The sequence below is a fragment of the Camelus dromedarius genome, chromosome 4 (assembly GCF_036321535.1).
Source record: "Camelus dromedarius isolate mCamDro1 chromosome 4, mCamDro1.pat, whole genome shotgun sequence".
Taxonomy (NCBI): domain Eukaryota; kingdom Metazoa; phylum Chordata; class Mammalia; order Artiodactyla; family Camelidae; genus Camelus; species Camelus dromedarius.
The window spans coordinates 45,759,074-45,778,621 of record NC_087439.1 but is presented as its reverse complement, the minus strand read 5'-3'; the positions used below and the strand labels follow the sequence as shown (position 1 = coordinate 45,778,621).

The window sequence follows — 19,548 nt, the reverse complement described above, 5'->3', positions numbered from 1 at the left end:
TGCAGTTCTTGGGGGTGCAGGGGACTGGGCTACGCGAGGGCTAGGGTGGCTCAGTGCACGATTTTCCAGTCTAGCCGCGACAAGCCCTATTAGGCTCTCGGCAGCCGGCGGGAGGGCAGGCGGGAGGAAAGGGGGGGGCACTGGGCGGGCACGTCTGGTTCGGTGTCTGGTTCCCGCTGTTGTGTCTGGCTAATTCCTTGGAAAGAAGGCTAACTGCTCCGGGGACCCGGGACTTTGGTGAGACAAGGTGAGAGGAAAAAGGCCCATATCTTTATGTTCTCCCTCGGAGTTGGCCGGGGAAGAAATACCGTCACGTTGTACTCCAGACAGCCAGAAAGCAGCGAGTCGGAACCTCGCTTGTCTCCCTCTTGCCCCACCCCATTTTGAGCCACCTCAAAGCCAAGGACGGGGCTGGGTCTGCGTTCCTGTATTTCTCCTCCATCCAACTCTCTGAGGTCCCTGGGTTTCTCGATGCACAGATCCAGAGAGGGTGAGGGAGGCAAGAAAGGTGAACGTCACCGGGGAAAGGAACTTGCACCCAGCGCGCGGGAGGCGGCAGACAAGGATACGTGCGCAGCGCCCCTGCTCCGCGCTTGGCGCTGGTGCGATGGCTTCCGAAGGCCAGAGGACAGAAGGAGTGCGGGCAAATCTGGGTACATCTAAGAGCCTGCAGAGTAGCGCCCGCTGGCCACCGCCTCCACACCCTCCATAGGACCCCATACCTAGCCCGGAGCGCGCACTTGCACGTCAACGCAGGCAGCGGGTAGACGGTGGCTTCTGGGGAAGTAACAGGTTACCGTTCCGAGTCACGCCTTCGGCGGCTGCTGGCCAAAGGCCCATTGATGGGACCGGTGCTCGCAGCCGGGAAGCGGGGTCGGGTGGGGGGGATCGCTCTTGCTGCACTTCTGCAGGAGACTTAGCCTCTGTGCATCCCCGGAGCATGAATCTCACTGGTGCGGATAGGATGATTGAGAGGGCTGGGGTCTTTGCGCCGCGCAAGAACAGAGAGCCAGGACTTGGGCCAGCGGGACGCACTCGTTCCGTAGGCAGACACCGGGGGGCAGGGGGTGGGGTGGTCAAGAAACCGCGGGAGAAGAGGACCCTGCTGAACAGTCGCGGCTGGGCTCTGGGAAGGTCCGGGCGGCCGCGCACTTACCCACCTAGGCTGGGTGACCGCAAGACCCGCGCTCCGGTCGCTCTTCTGCGTAGCGTCCTGCGATCTGACCCGCTCGGCCTGGCCCTGCCACAGGCGTAATCTCCCCGGAGTCACCTCCAGCAGCCGCCTCGCTCCCGCTAGCACCGTCCCGCACGCGAGCGCCAGGAAGAGAAGAGAGGGATCCAGAGAGGCGGCTGCTTGGCTTTGGGGGAGGCGGGGGCGGAGTAGGGAGGCGGGGACCGGCTCGGCGGGGGAATCACGAGGCCTTTGCTCGCGGGGGCAGCTCGTCGGCAGAGCGGCGGGGCTCCTTGCAGGTGCCTTACCGCCTCTGGAGCTTTATAGGACGATTATAAATCCAGATCACGGGTCTGCGCCCGGGAAAAAAAAGGAAAGAAAAAGACTATGAGTAATCCAGAACGTACTCAACACGCTCCGCTTTTTTAAATAGGCAGTGTCGGGTAAGGCGAGGGAACAGATAATTCCTACGAAGAATTCTGCCTCGCTAAGTGCATCTCCCCCGCCTTTCCCTTCTCCCATTCCCGTATCTTCGGGATATCAAGGGCAGTAGCTTTGCCTCAGTCTCTCTCCCCGCAGTTCGACCAGCTCTGAGACCCCATACCGCTTCCTTGAGGTAAAGCGCGCTCCGAGTCGTGTCCTTGCTGGCTCTCTACTGAGCCAGGATTGTTGTAAAAGCAAAGAAGGCAGAGATAAGGGGCGAAAACTCAGACTCTAAGAGGTCTCTCCATCTCCTTTTCACTTTAGTTTCCTCATCCAGCTTGGAGCCTCCCCAATTATTTCACCTGAGCGCAGCTACCCAGTGCCACCTGCAAAAGGGTCCGGTTTCCAACCCACTGTGCGCTCCCTCCTAGTTTTGGTCCCCTTGGCAATAGGGAGAGGAATCCTCCTGATTGATCACATCTGAAGGTTAATAACACGCACGAGCGCCGCTGCACACACAAGGGGAACTCGTGCACAGAGGTGGCCTGGGTGGGGGTGGGGTAAAGAGAGAGGACCCGCCCTCTCTGCCCAGGCCCACTCCCCTCCCTTCCCCCTTCGATTTCACGCTTTTTAAGTTTTCTCCTTTTGCAATATTTAAGCGTATTTAACAAACTGCCAGGTTCAGAAAGCCCCTCACTGGGAAAAGGCGTTCACGGAAAATTTTCCACCAGATGGCGCCAGGCGCCCAGAGACGGGAGAGGCCCAGTGCTAGCCGGGTCCTTCCTCGCGCTCCAGAGCCAACACCTGGAGGGCTGGCCGGGTTTTCAAGCCATCCCTCAGGCACCCTCGTTTCTAATTTATGTTCTCCTCTTTCCTCTACCTCAGCTCTTTTTCTTTAGGGCAAAACAAAGTTGAACTTTGTGTTTGGGTGATACCATGTGACTAGTGATTCCTTTACTCGTTTTCACAGTGATTTTCCCCACCGTTTTGGTGCAGCAGGCAGGAGTTATTTATGGACACGTATGCGGCCTTGCGGGTCCACCAGAGGCCCGTTCCTTCTCTCTGAATGTCTTACTGCCTTTCACCACGACACAATGAGAATGCCGAAAATCTTACAAATCACTGCAAATTTCATAAGGGAGAGCGAAGATTCCACCCCGGGAAGATCCAGCCCAATCAGTAAGAGGGATCTCGCTGTGAGGTTTGAAATAACCGCGTTGCCCTTGATACAATACTCCTGCCTTCTCTCCACCTTACAATGAAAGCTCGGACACTTTTTAAGGATGGAAGAGCATCCCGAACAGTAGGCGTGTGGTAACCGCAGCTCTGGGTGCCAGAGCTCAGGACTGGGCAGGGTGGGCGTGCCCACTCCGCGCAGGCAACATCCCTGAACCACGCAGCTTCTCTGCAAAGATTGAAATGCTCGTTTTATTCGGAAATGAGGCTCGGAATTCCACCCACACCCCCTCCTCGAACTTCCCTGAAAGAAATGTTTGCACCAATCAGGGAGCCCGGTGCTAGTGCTAAATCATTCGAAACACGCGCGGGCAAGGAGGCTAGCTGGAGGAGGCAACAAATCTCGGAGCCCCTCAGGGTCTGCTGTGACAGGAAGACGCCTGCTCAACCTGTCTCCTCCACCTTTTCCCAAGACCCGAGATTCCCTGGAAAGGAAGATTCGTTTACCTTCACCTGTGGCATCAGACTGAGAAATTTCCAACCACTCCCTCTTCTGACCCCGGTGTCCAAAACGCTCACCCCTAACGTTTTAGCCAGTAAATAATATAATCCCGCTGGAGAATGAAATCACCTACAAGACTGTGTATCGCAAACTAAAGCTGAGTTCGTCCACCTGCGAGGACTTCCCTCACTTTCTCCTCTATGGGGGGGGGGGCAGGAATGAAGGATCCTGCGCACTCTTAACTTAAAATGTTTAAATATTAGTAATTAAACGGCTATTTATTAATCACCTACTCTGTGCCAGGTGCTGCTCTCATGGAGTTCACACTGTCCTGGCAACTTATCCTTGCACTCACAGATGATCCAGTTAGGCGGGGAGAGTAACAGACTTGGGGACTTCATGGTTTTGATTTAATTTCCAATTATCTCCCATTCCAACCCAGACTTCAGGGCTCAGTGGAGATGGTAAGGAACTGAGGGCCTGGAATTCCAGTTTCAGCACAAGGACTTAGGACACAGGGCACGGCTCTGTCAGTACCAAGGACAGAGCCCACGGTTTGGTTGCTTAAGCCTCTCTTTTGTCCGCTTGAGTTTCCAGCATTTAGCCAACCAGCCCCGCTCGCCCCATCCACCACCCGGCAGTAACCGCTATTCTTGTCTTCCCTTGCGAGGGGGTGGTAGTAATGGAGTATTTCACCCCCCTTTCTCTCCTCTCAGGCAAGAATTTGCACGGAGGTGGTTGTGGTTGTCTTTCGGCTTTTCAGAACACTTGGGATCTATATTTTTGTTTGCGTTTTTCACTCTTCTTTTTATCTTTTATTACTCCCGGAGGGGAAAATGCTTTGGATAATGGGGGTGGAAAAAAAGATATCCTCTCTGGGGACTCGAACCGGTGGTGAGGGGTGGCCCGGAAGGGAGTGGCATCCGCCCAGCTGTTTCGTTTGCATTTGATCTAAGATTTAGCGCTTTGAAGAAATGGGAACAAGACGACCCAGAGGCAGGAGGAGGAGGGAGGCGAGTGCGACCCCTCCGGTCTCTTCTGGGCGTGGAGGTTTTGTGAGCCTGCAGCCTGGCCTACTCGATTATGTCCTCTGAGGACAACCTTCCTTTAGGTCAAGGATGACTGGGACTTGGGAACACGACCCTCCGCCCACAGTGCCCTTACCCCGGGAGGTTTAAAGATTACTCCAACCGGATTTGGAGCCGAGCCTTTCAGCAAAGGGAAAAAGGGAGTGGGTGGAGTAAGGAGTGGAAGGGGCGCTCACATGGGCTGCCGGGGAGATTTTCATGCATAAAATACGATCTACGTCAAGGTGAATAAATCAGAAACGTCAATCTGTGTGTGTGTGTGTGTGTGTGTGTGTGTGTGTGTGTGTGTGTGTGTGTGTGACGCATTTAGCGTTTTTAGCCTCCAGGAAAGAAAGGTAATTTAGAACCAGTGTTGGTTCATTCCAGACTGCTCGTTGAAATCTATTTTAAGTATATAATTTATGACCAAAAAAGAGAGGAAAAAAATGGCAGTGCTCACCGTTTAAGTCTGTCTCCCGAGATGAGGACTGTGGAAGCGTTGTTAACCTTACACTCGGCCTTTCTTAAGTAGGAGCGAAGGTCTATTCGGTGTGTTTCTATACTTTAAAGATAGTCCCCCAGTCATTCTGGACTTTCTTTGGGAACCGTAGCTAAATCGACACTCTTATCCCCTAACAGATATCACACTCACTCCTGGAAGACAGGAAAGAGTTAAAAGTGTGGCGAGGGAGGGAGAATTCCAGCCAGAATGATGCTGGAGAGAACTCCGGAAATTTCCTTTTCTCCTAAAAAAAGAGAGCTGAGTTCCTCAGATAATCGTCAAATGGTCCCTTTCCCCTTGCTATTCAGCAGATGAAAAAATTCTGATATTAAAGAAATTAATCAAAAGGGATAGAGTAATTTGTATTTGGGCAAATCTTGGTGCACACGTTAAGACGCCCAATTCTCGCTATTTCAAACAAGACGACGGAGGGGCCACCAGGTGGCGATAGATTACAATTTCTGAGAGGAAACAACGGACCCCACAAAGGAGCAGTTCTTGAAGGCAAACTGCAGGCAGGCCCTTTCCAGTTCACACTCTGCCATATTTCACAATGCAGGGCTGCTGCTGCTGCTTCTGCTTCTTTTTTAATGCTGACAGATGCTGCCAGAAGTGGCAGCTCAGGATTTCGGTCCCTCTGGTAAAAAAAAAAAAAAAAAAGGCAGGGGGATGCAGAATATCCATTTCTTTCCCACAGAGCTGCTTTTTAATGCTAGCCTCAGGACAGGAACTCCAGCATTAGGCAAGGTGTTTAACTGCAAAGCTGGACACCGAGAAAATAACAGATCTGGCTTGCAATTCTGACAGAGAGCTTCTATGTTTTCAATTCTTCTCTCAACAAAAACTAAGACAAAATCAGTGCTTTCCCAAAAGAGTGGGATGCAAGAAAGATGATTTCCTATATGAGATGCTTTTTAGTGAAATAGAATATGGAATAGTGATACAGTTGAGCCTTGGACAACTGGCAGGGGTTAGGGGAAGCAGCCCTCCCCAGAGTAAAAAAATCCCCATATAACCTAGTCCACCTTCCATATACAGGGTCCCTCAACATCCACGGTTCCTTTGCATCCTAGGTTCTGCATTCACAGTTTCAATCCACCTGGAATCGTGTAGTACTGTAGTATTTACTGTTGAAAAAAGTCTGGGTCTAAGTGCACCCTCACAGATCAAACCTGTGTTGTACAAGGCTCAAATGTATTTTATCTATTTCTTTCAGTGTAAAATCTCTTGAACTATTTAGAATGAAAGGTATTTAGTCCTTGCTTTCAGATGTAGGTGACTGGGACTGCTGTTTGTGAGATATTCTGGAAGGTTCTGACTTAGTTGTGGAGAATCTGATAACTTAAACTTCTATTTCAGATCAGATTCCTTCCCTAATCCTGGCCAGTTACTCAGGGGAGAAAGAAGAACCTTAACAGAAGGGATTCATCATTGCTGCTCTAGCTCAGTTTCCTTCTTATCTAAAATGTAGAAGAGCTCACTGGAACGTATTCATACCCAAGTTTCTCACCTGTGTCAGCGGCAAATCAGTGCTGTGTTTTCTCAAAGCAACTAGTTATCTGGAGCTCGTTCTATCTTACTCTCACTTGCGAGGCTGCGGTCCTGTTTTCTCTGCCTTTGGGTGAGTCAGGGATCCTTTAGATCTGCAACAACCTGTAATCTCAAGAAGTCCCTAAATATTAAATGATTATTGATATCTTTTCACTGGGGCTACCAGCACATTGTCTCAACTACATAGCCAGGGATAAGCCACGAACAAGCATCAGAGCATGGAGAGATGAATTGGTAAATCTTTATTCTTTTTCTTCTCTAGATCAGAAATGTATACTCTATACTCCCCCTCCCCAAGCCCCCACCCCACACACTAACCTTGATACTTGGCTCGGGCAAGTGATGTGCTTTTGGACACAGGAAGGGAACTAAACTGCAAACCCATGAATTTTGAGGTAACGTGTGATGCATCTTTTTTGTGGTAGTGGCTGACAAATACACCCTCTCACACCAAGGCGGTTGGGAAGAACCAAGAAGGGACCCAGAAGCTCTTGGCATTCGCTGCCCAGGATTGTTGCCAAAAAACTGGCCTCTGAACCCCAATAGCCAAATTGAATCTTGGGGACAGAGTTTTGGGAGAATTAGAAAAGGACAGCATAAAGCTTTGCCAGGCAAGGGGTGGGGGGTCACAGCAGGCTAATGCCTTAGAGATTGTGAATCCATCTTGGGATTGGTGTCCTGAGGTTTTATAGAATAACCAATGGAACAGAAAAGGGGACAACAATCAGGGTGTTTTCTGAGGTGCTGTATTCTTCTGAATCTTGATGAATCCACCTAACATCACACAGAAACTCCAGAGGGTCTGTTCATTCTCCTGAGGCTATCAGCCAATGACCACCTCCCTAGAATACAGCTTCTGGTTAAAGGACAAGCTATTCTGAGTAAAGAATGTATAGGGAGTAGAGACTGTGAAGGAGAGGTTGGGCGCTGTTTAGCACAAAAGCAGTTGAGCATCGAACTGCCACTAGCCTCTCCCTCAAGTACATGCCTAGATTAACAACCCATGTACTAGACAGCAGCCCGCACAGATTCACAACTGTAAATTTCTGATATGACTTTCCCATTGCCCCAGTGATAAACAGTCTCTCCTCCTTCCCAACTCCTTCCACTGTGCACCCCTTAGATAAGACCCCCATGGAGGTTACCAAAACTCTGCTTTTTGATTTGAATTGACCAATCTGGTCTTAGCCTAGGAACTCCAAAAGCACTCCACTTGCAGGCCCTAATAAAGACTTGCACCCAAGGTCTCTGCCTGCATCTTGACCTTCCCCTGCCGCCAACTGCGTGTGGCCCCTCAAAGGTGCACCATGTACCTCCTCCAGGACCTGTGAAGTAATAAACTTTTCTATTTCAATTTCCCTTGTGGTCTACTTAACAAATGCTAATTTAACAAAAATCACAAGGGACAGAGAACTAGAGAGATGGTGATGTGAGAAGGTCTCAGACACTGTTGGTTTTGAAGATGGAGAAATGAGTTCCTGAGCCAAGGAATGCGAGCGGGTTCTAGAATTTGGAAAAGGCAAAGAAACGGATTCTCACCCAGGGCCTCCAGAAAGAATGTAGCCTTGCTGATACCTTGATCTTTCCCAAGCGAGACCCATTTTGGATTTTGGACTTCTAGAATTGTAAGATAATTTGTACTGTTTTAAGTCACTAAGTTTGCTGTAATTTGTTACAGTGTAGAAAATAATATACTTCCTATGTTCAACCTGTGTAAGTGAACAGCCAGCTTCTCCAGCAAATCTGCTTTTCTATGTTCCTTTTCTTTCAGGGGATAGCACTACCATCATACACCCAACTGGAAGTCATCCTTGACCTCTATCTCTCCCTGACATTTAATGCATCACCAATTCCTGTCAGTTCTTCCTACCTCTAAAATAACTCCTCCATCCCACTGCATCTCTCTCCTCACCCCTCTTTTAGGCTACAGCTGTGAACTGCTAGAATAATGTAACAGTGGAGTTTTGTATTCCACTACAGTCTGTCCACTACACTTTCATTTACATATTTTTAAATGGAGATCCATTGGGACAGATACATTTCACATCAATATCTAGGACACACATACACTCTTGAACCAAAAGTTTCACAAAACCGTAATTCCCATATACTCTTCTGCAATGCATGCTATTTTCTATTCTATGCATTTAATAATAATAAAAGAAAAACTCTAGCTATCTGTGACTCACTACAGTGATCTCATAACTGACCAATGGATCATGACCTGTAGTTTGAGAACACATTTTTCTACCTGGCTGTTAGAATGCTCTTTCTAAAATACCATCATTTTTCTTAAAATCCCTCAGTGGTCTCCTATTACTTTTAAGGATAAAGTTCAGGCTTTCGTGTGGCTTGTAAGGCCCTCCATTCCCCAGCCCCTTGATCACCACAGCTTCATCTGTCTCTGCTCCAACTGGTTCATTTTCATTTTTCAATCCACTTTTACTTACTTTCTGGACTCAGAATGTATCTACTGATAGAACGCTCACCCTCACTGTTTCTCCTTGTAGCTAATTCCCACTCATTCTGCCTTCCCAGCTGAGACTTCACTTCCCTCTGAATGCTTTCCCTGGATGCCTGGCTCAAGTTAGGTGTCCCTCCAGGACTTCCACAATGGCAGAGTTTATCAGCCTGAGTTTCAACTATGCCAGTGCTGACTGGGATTTGTTCCCCACAGTATACAAAGAAGGACTTCAGTAAATATTGATTGAATAAGTAAGTGAAAGTATTTCATTGGGTTCCCATCTTAAGTCCACTAAGTGGACATTCTCACAGATTCACATGTTGTTAAATATTTGGATTCTTTCACTGTAACGTGCTATAAAGCTCTGAAGAAGACACAGGTCTGGAACTGAACTGTCCACATAGATACAACTTATTTGCTGATTTATTAAATAGTTTCTAGAGTTTAGCTATGTGTGAAACAGCATGGAACACTGGGTTCAAGATTCACTAGATCTCTCATACAGGGACATAACTTGCATCTCATAGTCTTAATTTCCTCATCTGAATTCACCCCAATTAAAATTTACCTTTGGATATGCCGAGCATCCCAAATTTAATTTGTGTAACTGATGGGGATAATATAATAGCATGCTCTTAGGACTACTGTGAGAAGCTAGTGAGTTAAATAATATAAAAATACTTTGCAGATTATGTTTAGTTATTAGATTATTATATTTAGCTACTCTATACAGATACACATGCTATGTCAGGTTATGCCAACATCCTAAATTACATTAAGGAGTGCAAGTAGGACGAACAATATGAACAAAGGGGTACTTATCCATAGACATGGATTATCCTGTATGATCAAACCTTGAAAATTCTTAGATTTAGCTGTAACATGGCCTGTGATATCGTGGCTTTTTACTCAGAGAGTTTCTTCCTCAGAACTTTCCTGTTCCTTTAAAAGAAAACTAAAATCTCATGAGTGTAACTAATTTAGTTTGCAGTATCAGTTTCAAGGTATTTAATGAATTTCTTATGGGAGGGGGACAGGCTCCAAAATCAGGTCAGTGTCATCAGATTGACACATGGTGGTTTTCCTTTGATGGGGAGGCGTACCAAACATCCCACAAATGAAAAGAACAAGCAGTTCCTGTGGTCTCTGCCAGCCCAGCCCTCAGTGCTATCTGACTGTTTATGTAAGCAAGATGATTATACATACTTGTCTCCATTTCTTTCAGACACTCCTGTAATACGGTGCAGCAGAATTTCTTCCTCTGAATGTGAGCAGGCTACAAAATACCCAAAGAATAAACTGCGCTGGCAAGCGTTCTGGATGTGACATGACACTGTGCTGACAGACGAATTAAAATTCAAAATGCCTACCCCCAAACCAGATGGGTGCAATCAAACAAATTCCTTAGGAATAGTTTTCTCATTTTTACCTCAGTTGGCTTACAATCTGATTTGAAGGTGGCAGAAATTCATCATAGATACAGAATCAGCAAGATAATGTAGAATAATACGTAAAAGTGTGATAAAGTCCTATAAATGTTTTATGAAAAGTCATAAACATTGTCATGGACTTTCCCTTCATTCATTCACTTGGTCTACACAGCCCATCATGTGCCAGGCCCTTGTCCAGTTGCTAGGGACACAACTGTGAAAATGACAAAGCCCTGCTTCATGGAGGTTACATTTTCTGATAAGAAGGGGGAAGATAAAAAGAACAGATATTTAATAATATACGTGTTAAGTTTAAAAATAATAAATAAAAATAAAATAAAAATTAAAAAAGTTTTAAATGTTGACAAAGTCTAGGCTGCAAAGATGAAAAAAAAAAAAAGAACAGATAGTTAAATAAGAACTTCTGGTACTGATACATACTATAGAGAACATGAAACAAATGATACAAAAGTGCCTAACATGGTGCATGTGGGAGGGGCTGAGAGGATGGATTTGGGAAACATAATGTGTATATAAATCCAGGCTCTACCAAGCAAGAGGTATATGATACTGGTTAAAATGTTTACACTCTCTGTGCCTCAGTTTTCTCATCTGTCTAATGAAAATAATAGTGCTTACCTCATGTGTTTGTTGGATTCAATAAATTTATGTGTAGAGAACAGCACCTGGCACACAGTGCTGTGTAAGTGTTTCCAATGACTATTTCCCTCTCTGAGTAGCTCACACTGAGCTAAAATCTAAATATTAAGAAGGAGCTCAAGCCAATATGGATAAATTAAAAGAACTCTGTACCAAATAAAGAACAATTAGACTGCAATGCAGCTCTTCTCTTTATATTTCCAAAGTATACGGTAATGAACCTACATGAAGGTTAAACTCTAGTAAGCAACTATCATCACCCATCTTCACATTCATCAGAGCTTTCTTCACTTGGCTCCTCACTGCTCTCTCCTTCACTCGCAGCACTACTGTCTTCTTCGCTCTCTTCATCATCTTCCTCAAGATTCTGAGCTTTCTCTGTCACAGAAAGGAAGAGAATTGCTTAAAATGTTGCTTAATATTTCCACCCTGAAAAATCACAATTCTCTTGTTTCCCTCTCCACTATGAAATATATATTTTTGGAATGTGAGAACTGAGCTGAATTTTGCTAACTGTATGTAGGGTCAAAGCTGTAGTGCAAAGAAGAACATATTCTTACTGGCACAAAGATGTTTAAAGTAAATTTAAAACATAGGCCTATAAAAATACTTTTTTACTATTGTCAACTTAATTCTTACTTAAACAGAGTTAGAGTAAGTGAGATTTAGGGTAATTTAGAGGTTACTGGCTTTGCTTGGGACTGTGGGATAATCCCTTTAGTATCTGGGACAAGAAGCACATTTTGTCCCCTCTGAAGACTCTGTTGGTGCCCCACACCTTGTGCCCGGGGAACCTGCTTTGCTTGGGCAGTTCCACTCCACAGAGAAAAGGGAGTAATCTTGACCATCCACAGAGGATGAGATGGTTTCACTAAACCATCCAGACAACCATTTAGCCTTTTCTTAACCACTTCCTGAGGATGTACTTTACCAATCTCTTGGGATAATGGATTTTTAAATAGTAACTACTCATAGTTCTATAAAAAATAAGAAATACCAATCTTTAAATTTACCCATCCGCAACAATTCTTCAATAAGTGACAAAAACTCCTTGGCCTCAGGATTTTCTGGTTCATAGATTAGGACTGAAAATGGACAACAGAATGTGTGTTATTAATGTTCAAAGTGTTTCAGCAAACAGCTCCTCAGAATGAGATTGAAACTGTCAATCAGAGTAAGTGAAAACACAGAGTGAAAACACCAACAATTATACCACGGGTATATCTTAACATGAATAGAGAAAATGCTCTGCTTATCTTAGGCGCTTTGTAAGGGAAGTAATCCTCATTATATTTTTCTACCTCCTGTCCAAAGAATGCAGCCTCCATCACTATGAGGCATCCCTCACAGGCCTGGAGCCAAAGCGTTTCTTGACTATAATCATTCCCCAAAGTACAAATCCCAAAAAACATGGAGACTTTGCTAATGATACCCCAGTCATCAACTACTTAACAGCCCTCTCACTGCTTCATCAGACCCATTGTTTTTAGCACTATTTATTTCTATGTGTGATCCTTTAAGTGAATGTGTCATCTTTCGTTTGGACCATATTGATAGATTTTTTTAGGCTTCTTGGCATATTACCAATGTAATATGAGGCCAGAAAGATATACACTTTTTGTTTCAGAGTTTTCTAGACTATTTTATTTAGTTTTTTTAGATCTCACTCTATAGATCCCTCGCTGCCTTCTTCCTATTTGCCTTCAGTATTCATAATCCTGCACCATCCATTTAATGTTGTGACTCCTGCATGATATCTTGATGGCCCCCAGGGGGCACTGAAACATCAAGTGTGCTATTCGCCTGGCTAAGAGAGAACTATGGATGGTTCAACTAGGCCCCATTGGCTCAGAGGATCTCACTCCATATGGCTTTCATCCTGACACCCCAAACCAATGCCTTTATTTCCTAATCCCACTAAGATAACAATTTACCATCAAACTGGGTTAGCATGTGTGCCTGCTTAGAAGCTACTTTCAAGGGTCCTATAGGTATTTACACATCTTTTAAGGCTTCTAATAAAAGTGACTTTTTATACATTTTAACTTGGACTAAAATATGCTTATCATTAGCAGTCTAAATCTTCCTCTGAAGCTAAGCCTCTTTCTAGAGCAGAGTTTCTCCAACTTGCTGCTGGAGATACCGGTTTCTTAAGATGATAACACGTATTTGGGAAACTAGATTAAATGAAGTTATTCGGGTAGAGCTGACAGTAAGGGGCAACTGCAGGATTTTATATAATATGCTCACAACTATTATGAATCTTACAGAGAGGAGAATGTGGTTTCCCCAATTTGTTATTCCCATGGAATCCTTTCTGGCAGGACTCTTACTAAGAAATCTTGGACCAACATTCTTTGGAACATAGCTTATACAATTTTACATTGGAACTGGGATGATTCCATGAGACTGGAGTATGGGCTCAGCTCTCTCATGATTTATTCTCATGGTTTATTTGCTGGCCAATGTCAATTTTCAGAGTGAGGGAAAGGTATCTGCTTTGAAACTTAGCCCAGCAACATCCATCCTAGGCGATAAATAAAAAGTTCTTATTCTCTTACCTTTTTACAAACCCTACAGAGAAGCCCTTAGTATGTGCAGGTAACATTCTGGGAGTTGTTTCCCAACCTGGGCCCATAAACAGAGGCTGGCATGGACCCTGAAGAAAGACTGTCAGATGCAAATCATGGTCCTGCCACTGTCTAGCTGGGTCACCATGGGGAAAGGGATATCTCTGCACCTTACTTCCCTTACCTGTAATAATACCATTGGCCACAACAGGCCGATCTGAATCAATGAGGTAATGTAGATAAAGTACTTAGTTCAGTCCTTGGTGCATGATGAATGCTGAAGAAATGCTGATGATTAGTTTTCCCAGAATGGCTCTGGGCGCAGAGAAAGGCTTGGTTCATTCCTAAGCATGCAGTGGATGAGTGGATGCTTTCTTCCAGCCGAACGGCTGGGACAGGGACCTGGGAGCATGGGGCGGGGGTGGTGTTCTGCTGCCCATGGGGCCTTTAAGGGCCTCAGACTGGAGGCTACTCCAGGGTGGGCAGAACACTGGTCTTGTTCACTGTTGCAGCCCTTAGAGAGTAACTGACACAGAGCTGGAGCCCTCAAAACATCAAAAAAATGGAATAAGTGAATATAGACAACTAAATGGGAAGCAGTCCTTCTATGCCTAGATGAAATTAGCCTCTAGGTTATTAAGAAAGGGTGACTTATTTTACTCAAAAAGAAATAGAAAACTTTCTAGGAACTATCTTTTCTGAAGATACATCTGTATTTGTGTTAGGCCCATAATGATGAGAACCATTGTGGTTTTCAGGCCATTATTCTTAAACATTTACAATTATTATAATTGATGAAGTAGGTCTTCTAGGCCTAAATGTTATTTTTGTAGAATCTCAGGCTGCCTGTGAGCAGAAGGGTTGGCACCCTGCGATGACTGAGCCGCATGTGAAGAGACTAAGAAATGGGAAGACTGGTATGAAATCTCACAGTGGATTATGAGATAAACTAAGAAAAGTACTTGAGACTCTTGACTTTCAGTCCCATTTAAAAAATCACTTTTCCAAGCCTTCACTAAAAAAATTTTTTTAGAAGGCAGGATAAAAAGAAAACATACTAGGAATCAGAGGCTTTATTCAAGAATATCAATTGGTAAAACATTTCTGAAGGGACAAGGATGCATTATTTCATATAAATTAATTACCTTAGATACAAATAAAAATACATTAGTCAACTTACAGGAGCACTTTCAACCTGATTGATCCACAAACACATCTCTTTTCCAAATCTATGCCTGCTTGACCAGAAACATAAGCTTATTAATTGAATGAAGAAATGGAAATACAGTAAGAAGTCAAAGGCTTTTAAACCAGTCCTGGGATCTAATGTTAGCTTTACGACTGGGTAGCTGTGTGACTTTGGGTGAATTAGCTCTCCTTGTTAGCCTCAGTTTCCTCATCTATAAAACAGGGTTAATCAAATCTGCCTCAAGGAATTGATGTAAGAATTAAACAATGTATTCCCGAAAGTTCCCATAGTAGGTGCTCAAAACATAGTTATAAATACATAAATATGTAAATACATAATCTATGTTTACATGCATAAATTTATAAATACATAAAAATATACATGTAGAGGAAGGAGGAGTGTTCTGTAGAAGCGCTAGAAGATGGAAAAAAGAGACAAAAGAGTATCTATGCTGTAAGAATTTACATATAATATTTTGGGCTCCATACTAGATGCAAAAAATTCATTTTGTCCATTGCTCTGAACTGAAAAAGGAACTTTGGCCAGCCCTCAGCCAAGAGTTCCTACTGGCATCAAAGAACTAGCAATTCCTTTTCCCTGAGACAGAGTCTGTCTCCAACTCTCTGTCTTCCTTGAACATGCCTGGCATTGCCAGACCTGGGCCTCCCTAATTTCACATCCTTGGCTGGCAATCTGCATCAGGGGTAGCCAATCATACTATGCACACCCCTGCTCACTACCCCCATCTCTGAGCCTTTTTGTTCACTCTTCCCATCAGCCTCTTCTTCCTCTTGGGAGCAGCTCTTTCCCGCCTGGCTCCCTGGATCATGGTGCCTGTCTCAGCTTCCTTTCCAAGAGTCTAATCCTTAGTTTTAGAGACACCACTATTTACCGGACAGAAAAGAATGATCAGTAAGAGTGCAAACCACGCCAAACCATGTCTGATGTCAACCGCAAAAGGGTTTAGAGCATGTGTGCTCTGATTTCTGCCTTCTCTCCAGCCCCTGGCATAATGTCTGTTATAGAGTTAGTGCTCAACATGGATTTCCTGAAAGGAAGAAAGGAAGGAAGTTTTTAAAGGAACAGAACCCTGTTAAGATAGATCAGTTTGAACTTTTTCATCCTACTGGCCTGACACTTAATTCACATGCACTGGTTCAAGTCAGGTCAATAAGCATTTTATTGAGCACCTGGTGTTTATGGAGGGCTAATGGCCAAAACTGGCAGACAGAGGTGATGCTATCAATGTCTGTATTTTGTAAGCTTGAGCCAGAGGCTTTCTAAAATGACAGATGAATATGGGAATATAATATATTAATTTCCCCATAATTAGGCTTGACCAGAAACTCAAGAGATTTGGGAGCCAGAGCTACAGAATCACTCACTTCTCCACCAGCCACTACAGAGAAAAAAAAGCTGTTGTGAGAAAGGAGGCTTGGTTTCCAGTTCTGGTTGTGTCTTGCTCCCTTAGTGGGGCTGAGCAAGCCGCTCAACCCCTCTCTGCTTCCATTTCATTATTTATAAAAAGAGAGCATTGGAGATGATTCTCTAAGGGTTCCCTCTGATTGGAAATTCTATGTTTCTGGGCTACCCAAAATAGTTTTGATCAAAATATTTTACTCAATGGTTCTAAAGGTCAGAAGTGCTGGAAAGGATTAAACAAGGCAAGTTATTTTGGATATAAAATCGGTAGTGTTAGAGCATTCAAGAAATCCATTTTAAAAATCAGCCAGTGATTTAAGAGGTCCTGTATCCACAGTGGGGACTCTGTGAGGCAAGTGAGGGTTAGACCTTCATGTCCCTATGCCACAATTTCACTGAAGGATTTTAACCATAAGACTTAATTCTACAAAAGTTAGTATTTTAAGTTCTATTATCAACAAAGTTTAATTGTAGAGTTGCCATTTTCTCCTTTAAAATAACGAAGACTAATGAGTTAAGAGAAAAAGATGGTAAAATAGTTGAAAGGATTATGGATTTTGACAGAGAGCTGGAATCTTTCAAAATCATTAAATAGACTTTCTAAAATTGGAAAATACAATCCTTCAAATTAAGATTTCACTGGGTGGTTTTAACAGTAGATTGGACACAGAGAAAGACAGAATGAACTAATTCAAAAATAGGTCAGTAGAAAATGCCCAAACTGAAGCACAGAAATAAAAAGAGATGGAAAAAACAGAGCTGAGTATAAGATACATGTGGGGCACCATGAAAAAAGTCTAATTTATGTGTAATTGGAGACCCAGGAAGAGAAGAGAGACAGAGAATGGGGCAGAAGTGATCTTTGAAAAGGTAATGGCCAAGAAATCTTCAATGTTGATGAAAACATCAACCCACGGAGTTAAGAAACTTAGCAAATTGCCCAAACCTCTCTTTGCTTAAATACAAAGAAAACCACAACTATTTTGAACACCAAATCAAACTACAAGAACCCAAGGATAGAAAAGTTAAATACTTCATCTCATTCCTCTACTCAAGTGTCCAGTGGTTTGTCTCCTCCCTTAGAGAAAAGGCCACCACCCTCAAACTGTGAAAAAGTGCCATGCAACGTGCACAACCCCTGACCTTAACCTCTCCGACCTCACCTCCTATCACACTTCCCCTGGCTTAGTCTGCTCCGGGCACTCTGGCTTCCTTGCTGTTCCTGGCCAGGCACACTCGTGTCTCAGCACGTCTGCTATTAGTCCTGCCTGGAACGCACTTCCTCCAGATGACATGACTCATTCCCTCAGCTTCTCCAAGCATTTTCTCGGGTCTTCCAGGGAGGCCTTCCTGGACCATCCTATTTAAAACTGTTTTGCCTCCTCCTAGAACTTTCTATTTCTTTTTCCTCGCTTATTTTCCTCCATAGCACCCATCATTTATGATACCCTAGTTATATATGTTTATTATCTGTCTCACGCTAAATATAAATGTGGAATTGTTATCTGTCTTATTGACTGCTGTGTCTTCAGTGTTAGAACAGTGCCTGCACATGTAGATACTCTAATACTTGTGAAATAACTATATGTTATGTAAGGTTTACTGCACTATATGATACCTCTCTGAAACTAAAGGCATAACGTTACTAACCCATTATTATGAAGGTAAAGATTTTGACTTATTTTCTAATAGTGTAATTAGTTGCTGTTAGGTTATTCCACTCAAAGTTACTCTAGAAGTCTCATTAATCTGTATACCAATTTTTACTATCAAGGAATCACTGAGACACTATCAGGGAATTCACTAGATGTATGATAATCAAACTATCTTACAGATGATGCAATGTATTTTGAAACAAAGAGAAGATCAGAAAATGGAAAAGTATTTTGAACTTACTCATCTGACATAATTTTTTTGCCAAATGGTAGTCTTGGCCCATTTCTGCTCTCAGGAACTGGAAAACAGGAAGAAATGCTTCAGGTATGTAGTTTCACAAAGATAAATGTCCATTATAAACTCCCTAGAAAATATTCCATTAATGATTAACTATTTTGCTTTTAACATTTACATATGTTTTTCCACGAGTGAGTCTGTAATCAATTAGTTAATGAAGAATATTAAGGACTTCTAAAGGCAGGGCAACCCAGAATAAGTATGATTCCTCTGCTTTGCTGTGGCCACACTGTGTATGTGCTACTGAACAATTTGGGAAGACATAGGTTGATTCCACTGGCAGAGGCAGGGAAGACATTAAACACTTTAACATCCCTTTGGTTCAGATACAGCTTTTATTTGCAAACTTAGTCCATAATTACACAACAACACTTAAGAAAAAATGTAGATTGACAATTACATATATTCAGTATTTTCCAGTATTGCTCTTGTACTATATAGTTTTGCTTTTTACTATTTTTATTACATTTTCTGTTACAAAGTAATACATACTTTCATATGTAGGAAATTTAAATGCTAAACTGCTCCCAATTAAAAAGCATCTATATTTCTACCATCTAGAGATGTTTACTTTTAACGTCTCCATGTATATTGCTTAATATTTTTTCTGTAAATGAACACATACATTTACAAAAGCGAGGATTATTCAGTAGCTTTTAAAAAATATACCACATACCATAATCATTTTCTCCCCATGGAATTAATATTCTTATGTATTTTTACTTACTTAGGCTCTACAATTTACTAAACTATTTTAGACTGTTTCCATTAAAAAATAACCCTTTACTTGGATGATTGTCCCTACTTGTGTGTGACATATTCTGAACCACATGCACAGTACACTAGGTTTACTATGTAAGAGATAGGGACATGTAATAATGTGAAAGAGTCTTGGTATTGATCTACATATGAGTATTAAGAAACTGAAGTTGGAAAAAGAATCACTAGAATGAGCAGATGGAACACTCACTGGCCCTCACACAAGGCTGAGAAGAGCTCATGTTCTCCCCAGCCAAAGTGGAAGGTCCTCTTAATACACAGAACACTGGGAAGAGTTCTCATAAGGGTATGAGTTAGTGTCCCTACACTATAAAGGTTGCCCTGGATCCTTCCAGCAAAGTTTAAAAGCAAGACTCAAATAGAAAAGCCTATTTCCAAGTAATGCAACTGTCCCAGACCAGAGTTCAACAAAATGAAAAGAAAAACAAAAGTTTGTATCCAAGAATATAAAATTTATAATATCTAGGATTTGGTAAAAAAAAAAAAAGTTACCAGGCAGGCAAAGATGCAGGAGAAAACATAATCAGTAGAAATTGATCTAGAATTGAGAAAGATGATAGCATAACAGACAAACATGTTAAAATAGCTATTATAAATCCATGCCGAGAGACGGAGAAGATGGCGGAGTAGAAGGACGCTCGCAGGTCACCCTCTCCCACAAATACACCAAGACCCACAACTACAGACC

General features: G+C 43.3%; 2 protein-coding genes across 10 annotated transcripts in view; both read right to left on the bottom strand.

Annotated features, from left to right (window-relative positions):
- Positions 1 to 1,349, bottom strand: part of GAD1 (glutamate decarboxylase 1) — a 38,734-nt gene extending 37,385 nt beyond the window's left edge. Inside the window, exon 1 of one of the 2 annotated variants that reach the window (XM_031451631.2) lies at positions 1,157 to 1,349. The gene's annotated coding sequence lies outside the window, so the exon portion shown is untranslated. The remainder of the gene's footprint in view (positions 1 to 1,156) is intronic. The other variant, XM_031451630.2, reaches the window with a different exon arrangement.
- A 9,775-nt stretch (positions 1,350 to 11,124) lies between these two features.
- Positions 11,125 to 19,548, bottom strand: part of ERICH2 (glutamate rich 2) — a 35,859-nt gene continuing 27,435 nt past the window's right edge. For all 8 annotated transcript variants that reach the window (XM_064484896.1, XM_064484898.1, XM_064484897.1 and 5 more), the window contains 3 exons: positions 18,024 to 18,081; positions 11,960 to 12,031; positions 11,125 to 11,324 (listed from right to left, as the gene is read on the bottom strand). In XM_064484896.1, coding sequence (XP_064340966.1) covers positions 11,203 to 11,324; positions 11,960 to 12,031; positions 18,024 to 18,081 — 252 coding nt within the window. In that variant the 3' untranslated portion in view covers positions 11,125 to 11,202. The remainder of the gene's footprint in view (positions 11,325 to 11,959; positions 12,032 to 18,023; positions 18,082 to 19,548) is intronic.